Source organism: Astyanax mexicanus, chromosome 5 (assembly GCF_023375975.1).
Source record: "Astyanax mexicanus isolate ESR-SI-001 chromosome 5, AstMex3_surface, whole genome shotgun sequence".
In the NCBI taxonomy this organism is placed as follows: Eukaryota; Metazoa; Chordata; class Actinopteri; order Characiformes; family Acestrorhamphidae; genus Astyanax; species Astyanax mexicanus.
In genome coordinates this window covers 47,610,007-47,630,470 of record NC_064412.1, presented here as the reverse complement: position 1 = coordinate 47,630,470, position 20,464 = coordinate 47,610,007, and the positions used below count along the sequence as shown (strand labels likewise).

Below are 20,464 nucleotides of genomic sequence, written 5' to 3'. Positions count from 1 at the left end.
CATGCTGGAAAGTGGGGACTGTGTTCTTTGGGTCATAGTGAGCATTTCTCTTCCTCCAAACATAGGTTGAGTTAATGCCAAAGAGCTCAATTTTTGTCTCAACTGACCACAGCACCTTCTCCCAATCACTCTCAGAATCATTCAGGTGTTCATTGGCAAACTTAAGACGGTCCTGCACGTTTGCATTCTTGAACACAGGGACTTTGCGGTGCAGGATTTTATTCATTATGGCATAATGTGTTACCAGTGTTTTTCTTGGTGACTGTGGTCCCAGCTGCCTTGAGATCATTAATAAGTACTGCCCATGCAGTTTAAGCTGGTCTTCCTCATGATCACGGATACCCCAAGAGGTGAGCTTTTGCATGGACCCCCTGATCGATGTTGATTGACAGTCATTTTGTATTTATTTTATTGTCTTACTATTGCACCAACAGTTGTCTTATTCTCACCCAGCACCTTACTTATGGTTTTGTAGCCCATTCCAATTAACTCTGTTTTTAAAAGCACTTTCACTGTTAACTTTTGTTTAGCATGTTTCTTGTTGTGTTGTTTTTTGGCTCCTTCAGTATCCATATTGAATGTTGAGTATATATGGGGCTTAAAACTTACATACTGCACCTGTAAGGTTTGGAATTGCAATGGTGAAAAAATGCACTTTTCTTCATTTTTTGTTTACATATCTGTTTTATTTAACCCCTCAAACTCAAGAATCTTTAAATATATGATGTTAAATTAATATTTACCTACCTTATAAAAGTAAATAATTTTCCTCAAAATGATTTGCTGCAATGGACATAGTTGGGTATTTTCTCTGTCTGTAATAAGTTGCTATGAGTCAGTCACCTGTGTTAAAAAAAAATGCTTATATTAACTAACCAGTTTTACATATACAGTACATACCATTTGAAAAGGTAAAATAGCTCATACAGATGTACTTACTTGATTTGCTATGTAAGATTTACAGTGTTCACACATGTCCAAAAGCAGTGTCGAGCTTCATTACCTTTACGTGTAGAAATTAAGTCCATTTTGGAAAAGCACTTCCAATTGTTCAATGTTAATTGTCTTGTCACAACATAATAGTTTTCAAACAGGTTTAAAAACTATCACACGTTCATGTTTTTTTATTGTTTCATTATGTTGTATACACGTTTATTGGTCAAAAGTTTTGAGACACCTGCTCATTAATTGTTTTTTTTAGAAAATCAAGAGTACTATAAAAAGTGTATCTTGCTTTTGTTGGAGTAACTGTATTTAATTTCCATGAAAGGCTGATAGATTTTGAGTATTTGTAGCATTGCTCTGAGAATGTTAATGTATTTAGAAACAAGAGAGCCTTCTAATTAAGGATGCTGGATGATGATCTCCATCCCCATTTTATTCCCATGTTCTCAAGTCATCCAATCTAACAGTATTGGATGGGTCTGATAGACAGTGTTGACTACCTGTTGCAGCTGGAGATGATTGGCAGGCTGATAGGCTGGCAGTGCAATAGGAGGGTGTAGAGGTGCAGGTGGGCCTGCAGACAGGATACCCACTCAGGGGCTGTAAATCCTGATTATCCTGCAGAGTATCGGCATTCTGTCAGCCTCCCTGAGACACACTGCTGACCCACTGCGGGGGACGCTCTCAGCAGGACAGCCTGCAGTACACTCCTCTACATCTTCATATATCACTCTATCTCTCTCTCTCTGTCTCTCTCTCTCTCTCACACACACACACACACACACACATACATACACAAAGACAAGACTGATGCATTATATGGATAAATGTACTGGGATACTTGTTTATTAATTTCATCATTTTGTCTGAAATCAAGGGTATTAAAAAGTGTTTATTAAAGAGTAACATATAAAAAATGTAACATTATTGCTGTGGGGGCGCTGAGTGTTCCAGTGGGCTAAAGCGCTGCCACTATGATCAGGAGATGACTTATTCGAATCCCGGTCATGCAGCTTGCCATCTGACCTGCCCTGAGCCCTGAGTGAGCACATTTGGCCTTGCTCTCTCTGGGTGGGTAGATGGTGCTCTTTCCCCTCATCACTCCAAATGTTGATGTCACTCAGCACAAAAGCGTCTGTGAGCTGATGTATCTAAACCGAGTCGCTGCACTTTCCTCTGAGCACACTGTGATGATACTCGGCAATGCTGCAACATTAGCAGCAGCTGGAAAAGAGGCGGAGTCTGACTTCACATGTGTCGGAGGAGGCATGTTCTAGTTTTCACTTTTCTGGTGTTGTGACATCACTAGTGGTAGGGGATATACAGCGGAGATACAGCTGAGCCTAAGTCCATATATTGTATAATAAATTGATAACATAAAAATTGTGACAGGCCTATATGTGTGCCCGCTATCTGGAAAAAAAAACATGTATTATTTCTAATAACATTTTGATTATCGATTAATTGGTCCAGATTTTGCTTAAAAAAGTTATTTTATTAAGTGTCCCATTGTTTTTGAGACTTTTTGTCTATTAAGGGATAATAGCAATAAAACAGACATGATATAAGATGGACAAAAATGTTGGGATGCCCGCTCATTTATTGTTTTCTTCTGAAATCAAGGATAGTGTGCTGTTTTGTGGGAGTAACTGTTGATGCTGTCCAGGAAAGACTCTGTACTGAATTCTGGATTCACAGCTTTGCTGTGAGGATTTGATTGCATTGAGAGACAAGATCATTCTTAGTGATGGGTAGGATGTTATTGAGGTCACTCCAACTCCCTAACTCATTAGGCATAGTGCCAGTAGATTTATGCTTGTATATCTGCTTCAGAGATTCATATTCTATTGGCAGTACTTCTATACAGGGTCTATACAATCTATATTTCTTAATGCATTTATTAAAAGGGGTGTCCACATATACAGCTCTGGAAAAAAATTAAGAGACCACTTCAGTGTCAATGATTTAGCTATTTATAGATATATGTTTAAGTAAAATGTACATTGTTGTTTTTTTCTACGGACAACATTTCTCCTAAATTCCAAATATTAATATTGTTATCTAGACCATTTATCTGCAGAACATGAGAAATGGCTGAAATAACAAAAAAGATGCAGAGCTTTCAGACCTCAAAAATGGAAAGAAAACAAGTTCATATTCATAAAGTTTTAAGAGTTCAGAAATCAATATCTGGTGGAATAACCCTGGTTTTTAATCACAGTTGTTTTATGCATCTTGGCATCATGTTCTCCTCCACCAGTCTTACACACTGCTTTTGGATAACTTTATGCCTTTACTCCTGGTGCAAAAATTCAAGCAGTTCAGCTTGGTTTGATGGCTTGTGATCATCCATCTTCCTCTTGATTATATAAGTGGTCTATTATTTTTTGTTTTTCAGAGCTGAATGTGGACATATAGTGCATGGTAGAAGTTTGACTGGTTGAAGTGATTTTATAGTTAAAAACGTGCAGCTGTATTTCTTCACTGCACAAAAACAAATACATACAATTGTCTCTCCTCTAGATTCTCCACTTTTTCACTCACTTTTTAATTTTGATTTATTTCTTTTTACTCTCTTTTTCTACTTTCCCCTCTCTAAAAATTGAGGCATCGTACTAAAATGTATGCCCCTGCTGCAGCTCAGAACCAGAGAAATGCTTTTGTCACAACCTACAAATATAAAAACAACACACTGTCAGTGTTCTGCTCTTTATTCCGCTAACACCTCGGCTCCTCCGACAACACAATATACACCTCTCTCAATCGAATTGATACCAGAGACGTAGACTCAGAACATTCCACCTACACTCAGCACCGTCTTATCCACCGTGTGCTTTGTTTTAAACGCTTAAACTGCAGCGTTATTGTTCAGGATTTCAATATAAGGCTTAGACCCAAATCATACTCACAGCAAGTACGTGAACGCGCTCTGCAAACGCTCTGCAAACACATGGTGCTGATGTACCCCCTTAACATGCATTCTTACACTACCCCAGATCAAATTCTGCCCATGTGAGTTAGGGCAGAATCCTAGCATAAGGAGATTATAAAGCCCCTCCACTAAGTACAGCGTTATACAAGAGTTTCTGTTTAAGTTTAAGTTTAAGTTCAGAGGTGCGTATTATCGGCCTGTAGCCTGCTGCTAACCCCAGATGGCACTGCTGGAGCAGCATTAGCATTAGCTGCTACCTATGCTAAGCTCTAGCTCTTTTACTGTTCAAAGTTGAGTATTATTAGGCTATAGCCTGCTGCTAACCCTGTCTAATACTGCTGGAGCAGCATTAGCATTAGCCACTTACCTTGCTAAGCACAAGCTCTTTTACTGTTCAGAGTTGAGTATTATTAGCCTGTAGCCTACTGCTAACCCCGGATGGCACTGCTGGAGCAGCATTAGCATTAGCTGCTAACTGCGCTAAGCGCAAGTTCTCTCCCCATTCAGAGGTGAGTATTATCGGCCTGTAGCCTGCATGTTTACCATGTTAAAACAAGCTACACTGGACAAAGCGCTAGCTGATATCGCCCTGGCCCTGGTGTAGCACTGTCGGGCGGCATTAGCCGCTAACCATGGCTGGCCTTAGTGAAAATCTGAAAATCAAAGCTTACTTTTAATAAACGGAAGCACTTTACTCACCCTAATAAACTGTTTTCAGGAGAGAAATCTGTGTAGATTAACATCCAGCGCTCATTTGACTTTAATTATTTATTTATTTATTTTAAGAATTACAGTTTTGTTTACTTAACTTAGTTAACAATAAAGTAGCAGAGAAACAGATACAGAACTACAGTCTGTAATTGTTGTAGAACTACACGGTAACCTATATGATCAGTGGAGCTGAAAAACTATCAAATAATGGGTGTATAAAGAAGTCAGTGTTATGCTTGATCTGTGTACATATCAGATATACACAAGTATTATTTAATTGGTGGAGAAGTCTAAGTCAAGTGGCTTTTTTTTTGTTAGTTTTGGCAGTGTAATATTTATTTAATGTGTTTTGGAGGTATTTATAGATGTGCTCTGTAGAGCTGTAATCGATTTAATACCTGAACTCTGTGCTAAGTGCAGAGCCAGGGTTTTGGTGCATGTTTACCCTGAAGCTGGTCATTAATGATGTATAGTATTATTAAAGAGTGTGTATTTATCAGGTCCACTGTACTGTGCGTTTACACTCTATGCTTAATTAAAACTGCTGGCTGTATTTTGCTGGGTTTAGTTTTTCTTTTTGTAATTTATTTATTTATTTTTTAGTTGTTTTTCTTCTTTTTTTTCTTTTCTTTTTTTTGGCCTAAGGAAGCGTGCTCGCTCCACGCTTAATAAAACTCGTACCTGCGCTTTTGGTAAATGCGCTATTGCGGTTTTAGCATTAGGCTGATAAAGGGCAGCGCTCCAGTACACGCGGATAACACGCATCCATTTGGACGAGTGGGAGCGAGTCCCTGTAGGGAAGCGCTATGGTGAGGAATGACTCCACGCCTGGAGAAAAGGCTAAGCATGCTTTTTACAGTGACTAAGCTTAGCTGAATCAGAATCCCAATAAAAAAAACACAATCAATCTAAATCACATTTAGTTAGAAAAAGTAGAAGAGGGGAGGACACAATATGGAAAAAGGTCAAAAATACCCTCAGAAAAATAATAGCACAGCAAGAAGTTGATAGTTGTACTGTTGTGAATCTTTGTCTGTATAAATGTAATGATGATATATTAGAGTGATTACAACGTTACAGTAAAAACTGTACTGTAATAGAAATGAGGCTCTAGTTTAAACCCTGTTGGAGCATCTGTTGGGGATGGAGGTGTACAGGTTCTGTATGGATCCTGCACACTCCCACATTTATCCACAGATGTTGCTGCAGCTGGGCCTGTAGATCCTGCTCTACACGTGTAGGTAACTGAAGCTGAATGCCGTTGTTCCTATTCTTTTGTTTGGGTTGCCAGTTGCAGTGTTTAAAGTCTGCTCTTTGGTAACATTCTTAACCCTTGTGTGGTGTTCGGGTCTGTGGGACCCGTTTTCATTTTTCATCAAATGATACAAAAAAATATTTTTTCTAACTCAAACTCATTGGCATTGGCTCATTTTTTGTGAAAAACATATATCACACACATTTGTATTACATACAGTATGTGTTTGGCCAAGGGCTAATAAACATTGCTTCATTTGTAAATTTGAAACTAAACAAATTTTCTACTCATATCTTAAATTTAATTCATTTCTTTTATTAAAAAACTAATAAAAAAGAGTAGCACTTTTTAAAAGAAATGTAACATAAGAAAGGTAAAGGGCAAATATTAACCATGTAAGCTGTTTATATTGCTTGCAATTTAGGTGCAGCAAGCATGTGTAAAGCATTTTAATGTAAAATTGCTTAATTTTGCTGAATTAAATACAAGTAACAAAGTAAACGAGTAACAAAAATATGAACACCACACAAGGGTTAAGCTTCAAGCAGCCTATGAAGCAGACAGACTGTGACGGGTCAACACCTTACTGGCCGGGGCTGCCTGGCTTGTGATAGGCGTGTGATAGCTGACCAGTGACACAGGAAGATCCGTCTCACAATCGGAGACAACCCATAGCATCCAAGCTTATGCCTATATGCTGTAGACTGATAACTGGTAACTGCTGCCTCCCGTGTTGTTTCTATTGGAGTGACCTCTCCAGTGCGCAAAAATCCTGGGCAGTGAATATGGAGATTCTGGGCTGCCAACTTGTCAAGATCCCCCTCTCAGTCTCACTGAAGTCCAAAAGAAAGCATAGCAATACATTTGGCACCAGGTTGGCTGCAGGAGTTGCTGGAATAGTGCTTGAGTACAGGCAGCCGTCTGCTTTAGCTGCCCCACTCCTGATGTGAGGGTTTACTGATCTCTGACGACCTTTAGCCGTTGACTGCTAAGGAGCAGCTCATCCGGTGTAAACACCACCTTTTTGTGGGTTAGCCTGCCAGCTGAAGCGGTGCTCATGGCACTTGGAGCCAGTACACTAGAGATTTAGGAAATAGATGAGGACCAGTTATGCCCGTCCACCCTGTATCCAGAGCCCCTAATGCCCCAAGCTAAATGCATTCATTCTGTATATGAAGTGACTGATTTATATAGAGGAAAATTAATAAATTACATTTTATATTAGTATTTGTTCATGTTGAAGTATAGAGTGTATAGAGTATAGAGAGTAAGTGTGTACAGTTATACACTGTGTGTGTGTGTGTGTGTGTGTCAGTGATGGTGGAAACACAGTGAAGGTGTTGGAGGTTTGCTAATAGGAGCATTTCGTTTGCTGTTTCTCAGCGAGGCGTTATTTTTGTATGATGAAAACAGACCTCGCCCTCACTCTTTTTCTATTTCTTTCTTTCTTTTTTTCTTGCTTCCTTCTTTCACTCTCTCTTGATAACGAGCCCACAACGCCCCCGTTACAGCTCTGAGTGATATGTTTTGAGGGAAAAGGAGTGGTTAAATATTCATTTATTCCTTTTTTATTCATTTATTCCTTAAGTTTCTCCTTTATTATTATTTTATTTTATGAACAGAACTTTAAAAGCAAATAACTATCTCTGTTTAAAAGTCAAGAAATGTCTAAATGGTTTGGTGGCTGTCAGAGTTTTTTATTCTGGTCTATATTGTGTTCTGAACAGCTGTGGTGCAGAAAACCATTTTTTTTTTCTAATGACTAGTCAGAGACAATAGTACAATAGTCCATATGAAAATAAGCATGAACATGCATGAGTCTGCAGAGCTGTAGAGACCAGAGGCGGAGTCAGATTAAACTGTTAATTTGGTAGGAACCACCCCCTTTCCCCAGACAAACCTCAATGTCTTAGTCTGCCTTCATTGAGTTTACAGTGCAGACTAAAGGACCAGAAGCACTTTACCCACAAGTAGAATGTTTCAAAAGTAAAACTGCAGTTCATGTATTTTATTAGTAAACCATTTACATTTCCCTCAAAGTAAATCAGACTACAGAGATTTGGCATACACAGGTGATTATTAAAAAAAAAGATAAATGCCGTAATTTCCAGGCTATAAGCCACTACATTTTTTCACACTCGGCTTTGACCACTGTGGCTTATATTACGGTGTGTACATTGACTTAGAGTTTGTCTGCTGGTTAGTTAAATATCCAGTATCAGTATAGTATAGTAACACTTTAGTGGATGTTAAATTGTTGTTTTTGTTCATTTCTTTGTTTGTTTGTTATCATAAAAAGATCCATCCGACCAGGGCAAAAAATTGGGTTAAATTCTCACGGTGTATGTCTGGCTTAACTGTAACAATAGAACATTAATAAGCAGCAGGTGAGAAATGCAGCTAACTGATGGTGATCACAGCAGCCCTGTAACAGATCATGAGCTGAAAATGCTTCTTTTCCTGTGAGCTTCTTAAACGGGCAGCCAAAAAAGAGTAATTCATCTACATTTCCCTGTTAATATTGTGACTCCATTTTTGTTGTGACTTTTCCACGTGGTACATAACATTATTTGTGTACACAGGCTATTTTTCTGTAACATTCTGTAACATCTAATGTAACATTGTACATTACATGTACATGTAACATTCTGTGTAAATAAATCATGTTATATAATATGTAGTGCAGCTTACATTCAGGTGCGCTCAATAGCCCGGAAATTATGGTAATGTTTCACATACTATTTGAACTCAGTCCAGACGAGAACGAAATATATCTGAGGAGAGTGCTGACCAAGACTAAGTATTAATACTACTGAGTCCTAATTGCTAATGGCTAATTACTCTAGCTAACATTCGCTCACTGTCTAACAACTAATTAATATCAGATCAGATTGGACGTTTTACACTTTTGAACATCAGACTTACCAAAAAAAAAAAGAAAATTGTGTGTGTGTGTGTTTAGCTGAATATTTGTCCTGAAGTTGTTGGATGTGAGGAAGCTGTGTGTGTAATTTGTTTGTATCTCTGCTCTTCATTTGTCTTCAGTTGGGGGTCCAAACACCAGTACTAAACACTGCCAGACCACTGGCTCCACACTGGGTGCATTCCTCAGAGCTGTGTGAAGAGTGTGTGTGTGTGTGTGTGTGAAGAGTGTGTGTGTGTGTGTGGACTGTATTTATGGTGGATGTGGATGTGGAAGTGTTTGTCAGTGTGGTCACCTGTGGGTCCACACACTGGACCAGCTAATGTTAAGTCTTGTCACTGGTTTCACTGGTTTTGGATGGAAATAAGTTGACAGGCCGTCAATCAGTCTGTGTGTCTGTCATGTCCAGTCACACTGTGACTGTGTGGCAGTGGATTTAATGAAAGATAAACTAAAATAGTGTTTATATGAGTTCAGTAGGGCTTTCATTAAATGTGTCCTTAATATGTAGGTATTGTTTATATTCTTCTTACAGCATGTAAAAATGGTTGTGTGGCAAAAACAGTTTGTATTTTAATGGTGTTTGGTATTAAAATCCAATACATATCTGATTTAATTTAATGTGATGCGACTCATTCTGAAAGGCTGGAATTCATACAACTCTAAAGTGGAGGACAGATGTAAGGGGTGGGCTCAGTGGTGGGATATTGTGAAAATGCCTATTTCACAATCACTCATTGTTAAAATATTTTTTTTTTCTTCTAATGTGTTCTTTTATCATTAAGCTGGATCTCATTCTTGGTTAGGTGATAAGCTCAGCTACAGACACTGGAACTTCTTGACAATTCCTGTGATGCTGGAGAAGATGAAACTGAAACTTCATGTGAAGCGCATGAGCATCAGTCTATATGTACATATCGTCGCTGTCCAGTGAAAAACACTTATCTCTAAAACAGCAGCTTTACAGGAGAGAGGAAAAAAAACTTGTCAACTTTCAATGAAAGTTAATGTAAAAAGAGTTTATTTCAGGTCATTTTGAAGAGTTTCTATTGGTCCATTTATCAAGAAATTTTGGCACAGTGTAAGGGACAGTTTGTCTTTTCACATTCTGTAGTCAACTAAAAATCGACAAAAATGGAGATAAGTGTTTTTCATTGGACAGCAAAGATATATGATCTGGAATCTGGACTTGCCTTTTGTACAATGCTAGAACTGCATGAGGCCTTATCCACGACCAGTGTTTGTATTTTGAGATGTTTAAAAAATACCCCCCCCCCCTACAAATAGATGAATAAATAGACTGTGTATAGCTGGACGGAGCATCGTCTCTCAAAAGTGAAGCCACCACAGGTCAGGCGCCCCCTGCTGTTCGGTTTCAGAAAGATGTGTAACCCCACCCATCCCCATAGGTTTCAATGGTAAAACAGACAACTTTCAATCACGCTTTTTTTTTTGATATACTGTAATTCTTTCTCCTTTACTTAAATGCAACAGCTAGTGTAACCTCTGCTTATATTGTCAATTTTTTATATCCCCACAGAATTCGTTTTTAAAAACGTTATTCAGCTCTATTCAAAAAAGGTGTGGTTATTGTAAAAGGGCTGGTTATGGGCGGCACCAATAACAGATAATCAGCTCCGCTCTACAGCTTGTGACCTCGAGCCAGCCCTCAGGGGCGGGGTTATTTAAATGAGTAGGCTGTCTCTCCACAGTCTTTCTCCCTCCTCTGGTCTCTACTGCACAGACTCGGGTTTTAGGATCGCCAACATGGCAGAAGATTTAGGCTTCATTTTCATTGAATGAATGGGAACGGTGACACGGCGTCCATCTTTTTTTACAGTCTCTGGATGAATATTACAAAACTACATATTCTCTGTCTTGACTTAGTTATATAAACTTAATACACATTAACAACCCACAAATACAGGTACAAATGACAAGTACACAACAGACCACAACAATTAATGCTCAATTCATTTGTGTGCCTACAGGACACCAGAGCAGCCAAAACATTAAGCACACACAAAAACTCACCAGTCAGGTGACCTATTATTATAGTGAATTAATTTCATATTGAAGGGCAGCCTTGAAACAATATCTGTCTCATTTATAGTCGCAGTTCTATGATCGTTAGCTAACTATTGAACTTATCCAGCATGCACTCTGTTTTACGGCTTACCAATGCACAGCCCCTTCATCAGAACACTGAGAAGGGGTTAGCCACCATGGCCCGCCCCCGGAGTGAAAATCATGAATCTGATTGGTTAGATTGTCCTACGACTTTGCTAACAGACTCATTACTACACCCTTCAAAAAATCAGCAGAAAGGTCACGCAGACACGTGGGGACCGGAAGTCATTTTAAAAAGCAGTTTTGATTGGTTAGTACCGCTGTCAGTCAGATATGTGTCATATAGCAACTGAAAAACCCAGACTAATGCTTTGAATTTGTTGCTGTTTTTTTTTTTTCAGTTAATTTATGAAATACATGCTTATACTTACAATAACTATAATATATATTTCCTACTTACAAATTATGCAATGATTTACATGCACATATTGTCACCCCTTCTCTTAAGGGTCAGAAGTGCATCACTGCAAAGGTCAAATGCTTGTGCAAAACAAAAATAGCTTAAAATGTTGCTTAAAATGATATTTTGGCTTAAAATGAAAGCATTTTTATCAATGGTTCCCAAATTCCAGCATACCACTGTATACTGTAGCTTTATAATCAGTGAGGTCATGTGAGGTTGTGAGGTCAGGGAAGTTAAGTCAGTCCACTGTCAGTTCCATGGTGACCCAGATACGATAAGTGTGTAGCAGGCTGTGAAAATAATAATGCTGCGTAATGGCTTGTGTGTGTGTGAGAGTGAGTGTGATTATGTGTGTGTGTGTGTTTGTGTGTGAGTGAGTGTGTGTATGTGTCTGTGTGTTGACGAGTCATTTGAGGATAAGTGTGTTCCGTAGTCAGATGTGTAAAAGTGTGTTGATTTGTGTTTCAGGGTCCAGGTCAGTCCATGGCTCGTCCAGAGGAGGAACTCGACAGGCTGACCAAAAAGATGCTGTACGACATGAACCATCCCCCATCTGAGGAATACTTTGGTTAGTGACACACACACACACACACACACACACCAAAAAATATATATAAAATAAAATAAAATAAAATCAGTTTTCCTGCATCTTGGCATGTTCTTCTCCACCAGTCTTACACACTGCTTTTGATAACTTTATGCCTTTACTCCTGGTGCAAAAATGCATGCAGTTCAGCTTGGTTTGATGGCTTGTGATCATCCATCTTCTTCTTGATAACATTCCAGAGGTTTTCAATTTGGTAAAATCAAAGAAACTCATCATTTTTAAGTGGTCTACTATTCTTTTCAAGAGCTGTATATAGAAATACTTCCATTCTTATATGTACTGTGGAAAACTGTACAACTGAAAGGAGGCTCTAGGCTCTTTAGACCCTGTTGGAGCTTCTAGTCTGGATGCAAGATGAGATTGAGATGGTTGGGTATGGAGGTGTTCAGGTTCTGTATTGCATCCTGCAGCACTTTTACTCACAGATGTTGCTACAGCTGGGCCTGTAGATTCTGCTCTACACATAAATGCTGGATTGGTGATAAATCTGGAGACTTGGCAGAGCAACGGAGAGTTGTAATCTGGTGGAGACATTACTGGAAACCCTTGCTCTCTGTGTGTGAGCATTATCCTGCTGAAAAATGCTGTCAGTTGCAAGTCCTGCCATGAGAGGCAAAACAGGTGATAGTCCCTCTTGTATCACTACTAGTGACTAACTGTGACTAGTCACTAACTGTTGTATGTGATGAGCCCCAGATCATCAATCACACCAGCAGTTGGGACAATGTGTCTCTCTACAGCAAAGGCAGGATTGAAACATCACCATAAGGCCTCAATTCTCAAACCCGACTGGCACTAGATGCCAAACAAAACATGGATTTGTCTCTAAAGATGATATGGTTAGGTTTTTGTTTCTATCTATCCAGCTCACTTGTTCATGACACCACTGCCTAGATAGTAAACTAGTCGTGAAACTAGTCAGTTCCAGTGGTGTAGAGGCATGTCCAGCAGTTAGTGACCTCTCACCAAGAGGTACCTCTTCTAGCAAGACCCCGTATCTAATCAGAGCACATCAGTATGTCTTTATATACAGAACTGCCATCTGCTGTCGACTTTTGCCTCAATCCGAGGTAAATTTTTATTTTCTCATATTTTTTATACTATTTATTATACTAAAATAATTGTAGATATTAATAATATATAATAACTCATAACTCTAAACGTGACCTCATTAACTAAAAGGAAAAGCATTTGTATTCTTGTTTTTTGTGGCAATTTTGTCAGAAAAAAATGTGCAGAATCTGCAGATGTAAGCAGATCATCCCTCCCCAACCCCCCACCCCCAGCCCCGAGCTCAAATAAGGACATGAGTCATGCCCACTGCACGCCAGGCGTGTGTATCCAAGCGCACGTGTGTGCGTGAGGGCACGTGTGTGTGTGTGTGTGTGTGTGTGTGTAAGTGGGTTATTCTCGCTGCTATACATCACAGTGTCACAGCTGAGTGCTTACACATGTGTTTCAGCAGGATGGCGCGGGGCTGTATGTGTAAAGCTGCTGACGCATCTGATCTGAGTCATGCCACTTCACGCCACTCGCGCCCCAGTGTGCCCTCACTTCACTTCTGCCCCATTTCTGCTCTTATCACTCTTTACACTCGCGCCTTTTTTCTATCTGAATGTTTGGGTAATTCTAGAATTGCAGAAATAAATTAGCATCTTTTTGATAAACTATTTAATATTAGGTATATTAGGTATAATATTTGGTTACCAAAAAATATTTAGCCACAAAAAAAAAAAACACTTTCAGAGTTTGGCTGAATATCTTCGGTTGCCAAATATTTCTAATGGGCAAATATTTTCAGTTTCCAAAACATAAGTGAATAACTCTAGTTATTTTTTCTGTGAGGAATTTTAAGCAGCATTGGCAGGTTGGTTGTTGGTTTATATGTTAATTGTTCAATAAAATAAAATAAAAATCAGTAATCAGTAGTGTTGTATCAGCTTTTCTAATTAAAAGCAAGACCGAAATACATTTAGGCTATGTAGCCGATGCATTGCTGAAAAAGCTGGCAATGAATGTATTCTGTATTCGTGCTTGGGCCAAACTTTTATTTTCTCCATCTTTTTTTTTGTTTTGGTCAAAACAAAAAAAAGTTCATCTCTTTTTGATATTTTTCAAAAACAATCTTTGTTGAATCTGTTTTGAAGGATAATGCTAATTGCATATTTTCAACTATTAATAATTATGCACAGTTTAACTAAATGACTCCCAACCTTCACATTAATGACTGGGGCTAGCTTGAGATTTATACATTAAATTTAAATGAACATAAAAGAATACAAAGAATAATCTAATCTTTTACAAAATTAATTGTAAACAGGAGCTCCGACTGGTCCAGTAGAATATTGTGCTGTGACATGTAAATTACTTTACATGTATCGGAGGAGGCATGTGCTAGTCTTCACCCTCCTGGTGTTGGGGCATCACTTGTGATAGGGGAGTCCTAATAAGTGTGTTGGGTAAATTGGGAAGAAAAAATAATTGTACACATCTAAATGTAATTTCAGTCATTATAAATATATTTTAAGTGTATTTAGGACAGTTTCTGGGGCAGTATGTTATCTGCATTATTATTACTGTATGCAGCAACCAATGTTTCCATACTCAAAATATGACCACAATTCTACAGTAGGCCCTCTTTGTGTGTGTGTGTGTGTGTGTGTGTGTGTGTGTGTGTTATGTTGAATTATTATTAGGTATGTGAAATCAGGATGTGGATGTGAGGTTATTCTGCTGGTCTCAGGCTTTGGCCGGCCTCATTTGCATGGATGTATGGGAAGAGGCTTCTTCTTTCCCTTTTGAGAAACAGGTGCGTTCATCACTTTGCAGAAGTGAACTTAACCCTGACAAATGTGGCGGAGTGTGTTACAGTCATCACTTTTACTCGCTGCACAGATTCACGCTTCTATTTCCTTTAAATGCAGGGCCAGTGTGCTATTTTTTTTTGTTATTTTGACTTTTATTTGAATACAGACAGTATGAACACAAGATATTTCATGTTTTATCTGCTCATCTTCATTTCATTTATTTATATACATCCAATCCTGCATTTCAGAGCTGATACACATTCGGAAAGTGTTTACAGTAAGACTGGAATAAAATAGTGCTTAAACTATTATTTTTTTACATTGTGAAAAGAAATGGCAAGACTGTTTTCTGTGTTTTGAATGTGTAGCAGATCTGAAATGCAAGAATGGATATATTATTAATAAATGAAATAAGGTTGAGCTGATAAAACATGGTAAAAACAGGTATTTATACTGAAATTAAAAGATTTTGCATGATACCCAGAATGACAACTCAAAGAATCCCCCTCCCACCTCCCTCTTTTTCTCTCTTATGTTGGCCTTTCTGTCCTTTTGAAGAATCATCGCCCCAGAGCCTCTATCTCCTCATCTGAACCTAAACCCTCATCCTCGCTGCTTAACAGACAACAAAAGGCCTTTCAGAGCTTCTTTCAGTCCCGAACATCGGCTCAGTGACTGCCGTGAAAACACGTACAGTAGTTCAGTATTTCTTTGTACAGCAGACCTCATTATTTAACCCTGAAAGTGCTGTCTAATTCTTGCAGTGATGAACAAAGTACCAGATCCATGGATTTGAGTGAACGTGAAGATACCCAGAGTAAAATTTTACAAAAGAAGCTATTTAACTTACAAGTGTACTTAAATATCTAAAGCAGGGGTCGGCAATAGTAGGCCTGTGAGGTTGTTTGAACTATAATGAAGGATAATGAAAATAATAAATAAATAAATAAAATGCTTCTCTGGCGAGATTTTGTTTACACTCCTCCCCTGTCTGTCTGTCGCGTTTGCCGTGATTTTAGTTTCCACCCATTCTTGTTTTTTTCCTCCTGTTCTCGGCCTTCCTATCTGCTTATAAGGACGGCCACGTCCCAATTCACTAGTTGGGGCAGCGCTAGTGTAGTGAACCGCAACCCTGACGACACATGTGCTATCCTGCGAGAGAAGCGGTGTGTTTATTTTTTTTTCCTTTAATCTTGGGTTTAACTGCTTTGAGATCAGCTGTTCTGCAATTGGGTTCAACAATCCTCTGGGCTGGAGAGCAACTAGTCTGTAGCACTCCATCACATTGCACTTCATATTCCAATTTTTTTTTTTTTTTTTTGTGGCCCGCCACATAATGGCTTGGAAAATATCAATGTCTGAAATGCAGACCCCTGATCTAAAGTAAAAGTACCCTGATTTATTATGGCTTTAATTACCTATTATATTTTTTGGTAAAAACACTCCCACTCCAGCACATCTGATTATAACAGCTTAGCTAAAAAAAAGAGCCAGAAGGTAACATAGACACAGGACAACCCTGAAACACTGATATTCATCCACTCCACTGACAACAAATCAGCTAGACAGTACCTGCATCTCAGTTTACCACAATTTCCTAAGTATATACAGTATATACATAATATATATATATATATATATATATATATATATATATATATATATATAATATATATATATATATATATATATAATATATATATATATATATATATATATATATATATATATATATATATATATATATATATATATATATATAATATATATATATATATTATTATGACTATTATAGGTTATAGTACTTGTTTTTGTTTAAAGCAACTCATTTAAGGTGACAAGACAAATAGTGTCACTATTCTGGTTCACCAGTATTCTAATAGAATGTCATAAGGTAGATGGACACAAATAAAATTTGTTGTCACGTTTCTTTAAGTATGAACATATTTTTTCTTGCTTTAACAGAAAATGCAATTGTTCAGTAAAATTAACTGTTTTTTCTTGTTTCACTGAACAAAATAAGAAGTGCTATTTTTAGCATGAATACCAGATGATGTCAGTCTATAAAAAATAAAGGAAGCAGATCTAGTGTGTACAGCTGAATTATAGATATTGTATGTGTGTATAGTATGTGGGGTCATGTTATAAATAGAACAGGACAGCAGCAGTTTATACAGTACCAGTCAAAAGTTTGGACACACCTTCTCATTCAATGTTTTTCTTGATTTCTTTTTGTAATAGATTTTTTTTACATTGTAAATTTATAATAAAACCATGAAAGTGATCAAGGGACACATATGGAATTACGTAGAATACAGTAAAAAAGTGTTTGTCCTCCACAATCCCATGATCTAAATCTGATGAACTGAGATGGTGATTTGAGGTGATTTAATTGGGATGAGCTGGAGCTTCACAGCGTGAATGAAAAGCAGCCACTATTGTTCAGCACCTCCAGCAACTCCTTCCTTCAAGACGCTGAGAAAACTATTCCAGGTGACTCTCGTGATGAAGACACTGAGATTAAAATACCAATACTCAAAGATAAATGTGCTACTTAGAAGCATCTAAACTATAAAACATATTCTGATTTATTTAGCACTACTTTTTGTTTACACAATAACTCTGCACTCATTTTCCTATATAGCTTTAGTGTCCAAACTTTTGACTGGTGCCATATACATTTACATCCTAAAGGTCAAAGGAAAGGTACTAGCATCGTAAATTTTCTTATATTCCATAAAAGCTAAAGAATGCTTGAGTATATACTGTTATTTCTTTTATATACATGTACATATTTTATTTATTCATTTTTTTTTTTTTGTAAATAGAGCAAGCTATAAACCTATATACTCATTTATGCACCTGTTATCCATATTTTTAGCTTCACTAATTATACAGGACACTGTAGTTCTATAATAACAGACTGTATCTGTTTCTCTGTATACTTTATTATTCTCCTCCTTTCACCCTGTTCTTAAATATTCAGGAGAGAAAACCACCAAAATCAATTTAAAAGTATTGATCATGTAAAACACTCATTACTTTTTATAAACTTGCAATACATTTATGCACTGTTGATGTACCTGTTGATGTACCAAGTGATGAAGTGTTTCAGGTGTTATTTTATCCTGTTGTTTCCACAAACACACGTGTGTAACATTCAGTGCCAGATTAACAGTTTTTGAGGCCCAGGGCTAATTACCAGGATGAGGCCCTTCATATCATGTTCTGATGCATGACCTCACACAAACACACTGACACATCAGCGACAGCGTACACAGTACCAATCTATGACAGACTACGTTTAAAGTGAACTGGTAACATGATTTCAATTCAATTTAGGGTTGGGCGATGTCTCTTTAATTGGCAGTTGACGATGTTTACAGGGAAACATCGCGATGGACGATGATATCGTGGGGGGTGGGTGTTGATTAGAAATAATTAAAAACTGATTTACTATATTTTACTTATATTTACCATACATTTACTATAGACGAATAAAATATATACGCAAAAAAGGAAAAATAGGACACTTTAAAAAGATCATTAAAATGGATACATAAAAAATAGAGAATGTATATCTTATGAAGAAAAAATTATTGAATCAATAAAATAATAAAAATATTTCAGATGAATAAAACAATAGTTAATATAAAATAAAAACTCATTTAAAACACAATCAAAGGGTTTTTGATAATGCGCAGAATAATAAAAGTTTCAGTTTCAGTTAGTTTTAGTTTCAAGTCATTGAAACAGCTCATCAAAACCTCAACCTTTCCTTTATATTTGACAATATTCGATTAACTTTACAGGTCCTTACTCATCTTCATTTATTTAACTAAACTGAGTTTTATATTATTGTATTATTGTATTATATTATTTATATTATTATTATTATAGCCCCGCGCTGAATTCAGCTCTGCGCTGTGGAAGAGCGAGAGAGAGAGAGAGAGAGAGAGAGAGAGAGAGAGAGAGAGAGAGAGAGAGAGAGAGAGAGAGAGCAGCGCATCTTTGCTGGTGGTAGCTGCTACAGCAGGCTGACTACTCCACGTTGGTTATTTTGGGTGTTTTCTGTAATAATTCTGTCGCTCTTTCCTTTTTTATTGCTTGTAATTTTCGTGTTTTTAATTAATTTTTGTCATTTGACATTCAGCGACCGGAGGCCCCCCTAGTGGCGAGGCCCGGGGCTGCAGCCCTTTCAGCCCATTCTTTTAATCCGGCCCTGGTAACATTACAGGGTTAATTAATTTACGCTTGTGGTGAGAACTTGATGTGGTCTCGATCTGACCCAGCTATCAAATATACTTCTTTTAATTTATTTGAGCTAAACTTCTAATAAGGCACAGTTTAATCTGATATATTAGTCAGATAATATACTGCTATGAACAAACACTGTCTCTGCTGCTCCATGCTGTTTACACTCACTGCTCAGATCTGCGCTGCTTGTCCCTTTGAAAACACTGTGAATTTTCGCTTGTGGAATGTTAAAGCAGCTTTATGCTGCACAGATATACACGCTGAACTAGGGGTGGGCGATATGGCTCTAAAATCATATCACGATATTTCAGGGTATTTTTGCGATAACGATATACTTGGCGATATAGGAAAACTAAAATAATTCATTCATTTCAGGAATATAGCATAACAGAATAATCATAATGTGGCAAAATAAATAATATAGCATAAAATAATATAATGCAGCAAATAATATTGCAGAATATTTAGTGCATGCATATAAACTGCAAACTAAAACAATTATACAATAAATACACCTAAAGCTTCAAGTAAATAATGGACTTCTTTTAAGACAGAACAGCCCTATTATCATAATATTGGATTTTCAATATCATGATACTTCTGTGTCACGATATATTGTATACAATATAATATTGTCCACCCCTACGCTGAACCACAGAATCTTCTCATCTCATCTTCTATATTTACTGTCTTGCTCCCACGCCAAACAGCTCTGACCAATCAGAGGAGACGATGTGCTCACGTGGTTTATTGATGCGCATTTGGTGCATTTAGGTTTATTCCTGTGTGAAAACAAACCAAACCAAGGAAGAAGTGCTCCAAATAAACAAACTCATCAACTGATCCAGAGCATAGAAAATGCTATTTTATACTCAGCTAATTCAGTTCTAATTCAGAAAGCATTACAACCAAGCTGAGATGTTTACAATAAAGTAAACAACAAAAAAAGTTTCCTCTATACAATTTGTCATGCATTCTTTTTTTTTAGCGCCCCACATTGGCTTTTTTTTTTTGTAAAATTTGCATTTTACATTTCTTACATTTATTCTCTTATTTATATTTATATAAAACAATATAAAACATGCATATTAAGAAGAACAAGTTAGATTAATCTCAGTAAATCACAGAATATTGTTGTGATTGTTGTGAACACTTTACTTGGATGGTCCGTTTGATGATGCTCAACTGACATTCAATTAATATTCAGCTGTATATCTGTTAAATGCAATTAAACTGAAAGGTGAAAGTAAATGATTCTCGATTGAACGTAACCCAACATCCAACTCTAACCCAAACTTTAATCTTAACATTTTAGCATTGGGTTTAGGGTTAAATTTAAAGATTAGGTTGATTAAGGGTTAAGGTTAGGGTTAGGTGTAGGGTTAGATTTTATGGTTTATTAAGGGTTAAGGTTAGGGTTAGGTGTAGGGTTAGATTTTGGGTTGATTAAGGGTTAAGATTAGGGTTAGGTGTAGGGTTATGTTCTATTTTAAA

The 20,464-nt window shown here is 37.3% G+C and overlaps 1 protein-coding gene across 3 annotated transcripts in view; it reads left to right on the top strand.

Moving 5' to 3' along the window:
• Positions 1 to 20,464, top strand: part of lpp (LIM domain containing preferred translocation partner in lipoma) — a 351,252-nt gene that overhangs the window by 245,434 nt on the left and 85,354 nt on the right. For all 3 annotated transcript variants that reach the window (XM_022675482.2, XM_022675484.2, XM_022675483.2), the window contains one exon: positions 11,768 to 11,867. In XM_022675482.2, the coding sequence (XP_022531203.2) occupies positions 11,768 to 11,867 (100 nt within the window). The remainder of the gene's footprint in view (positions 1 to 11,767; positions 11,868 to 20,464) is intronic.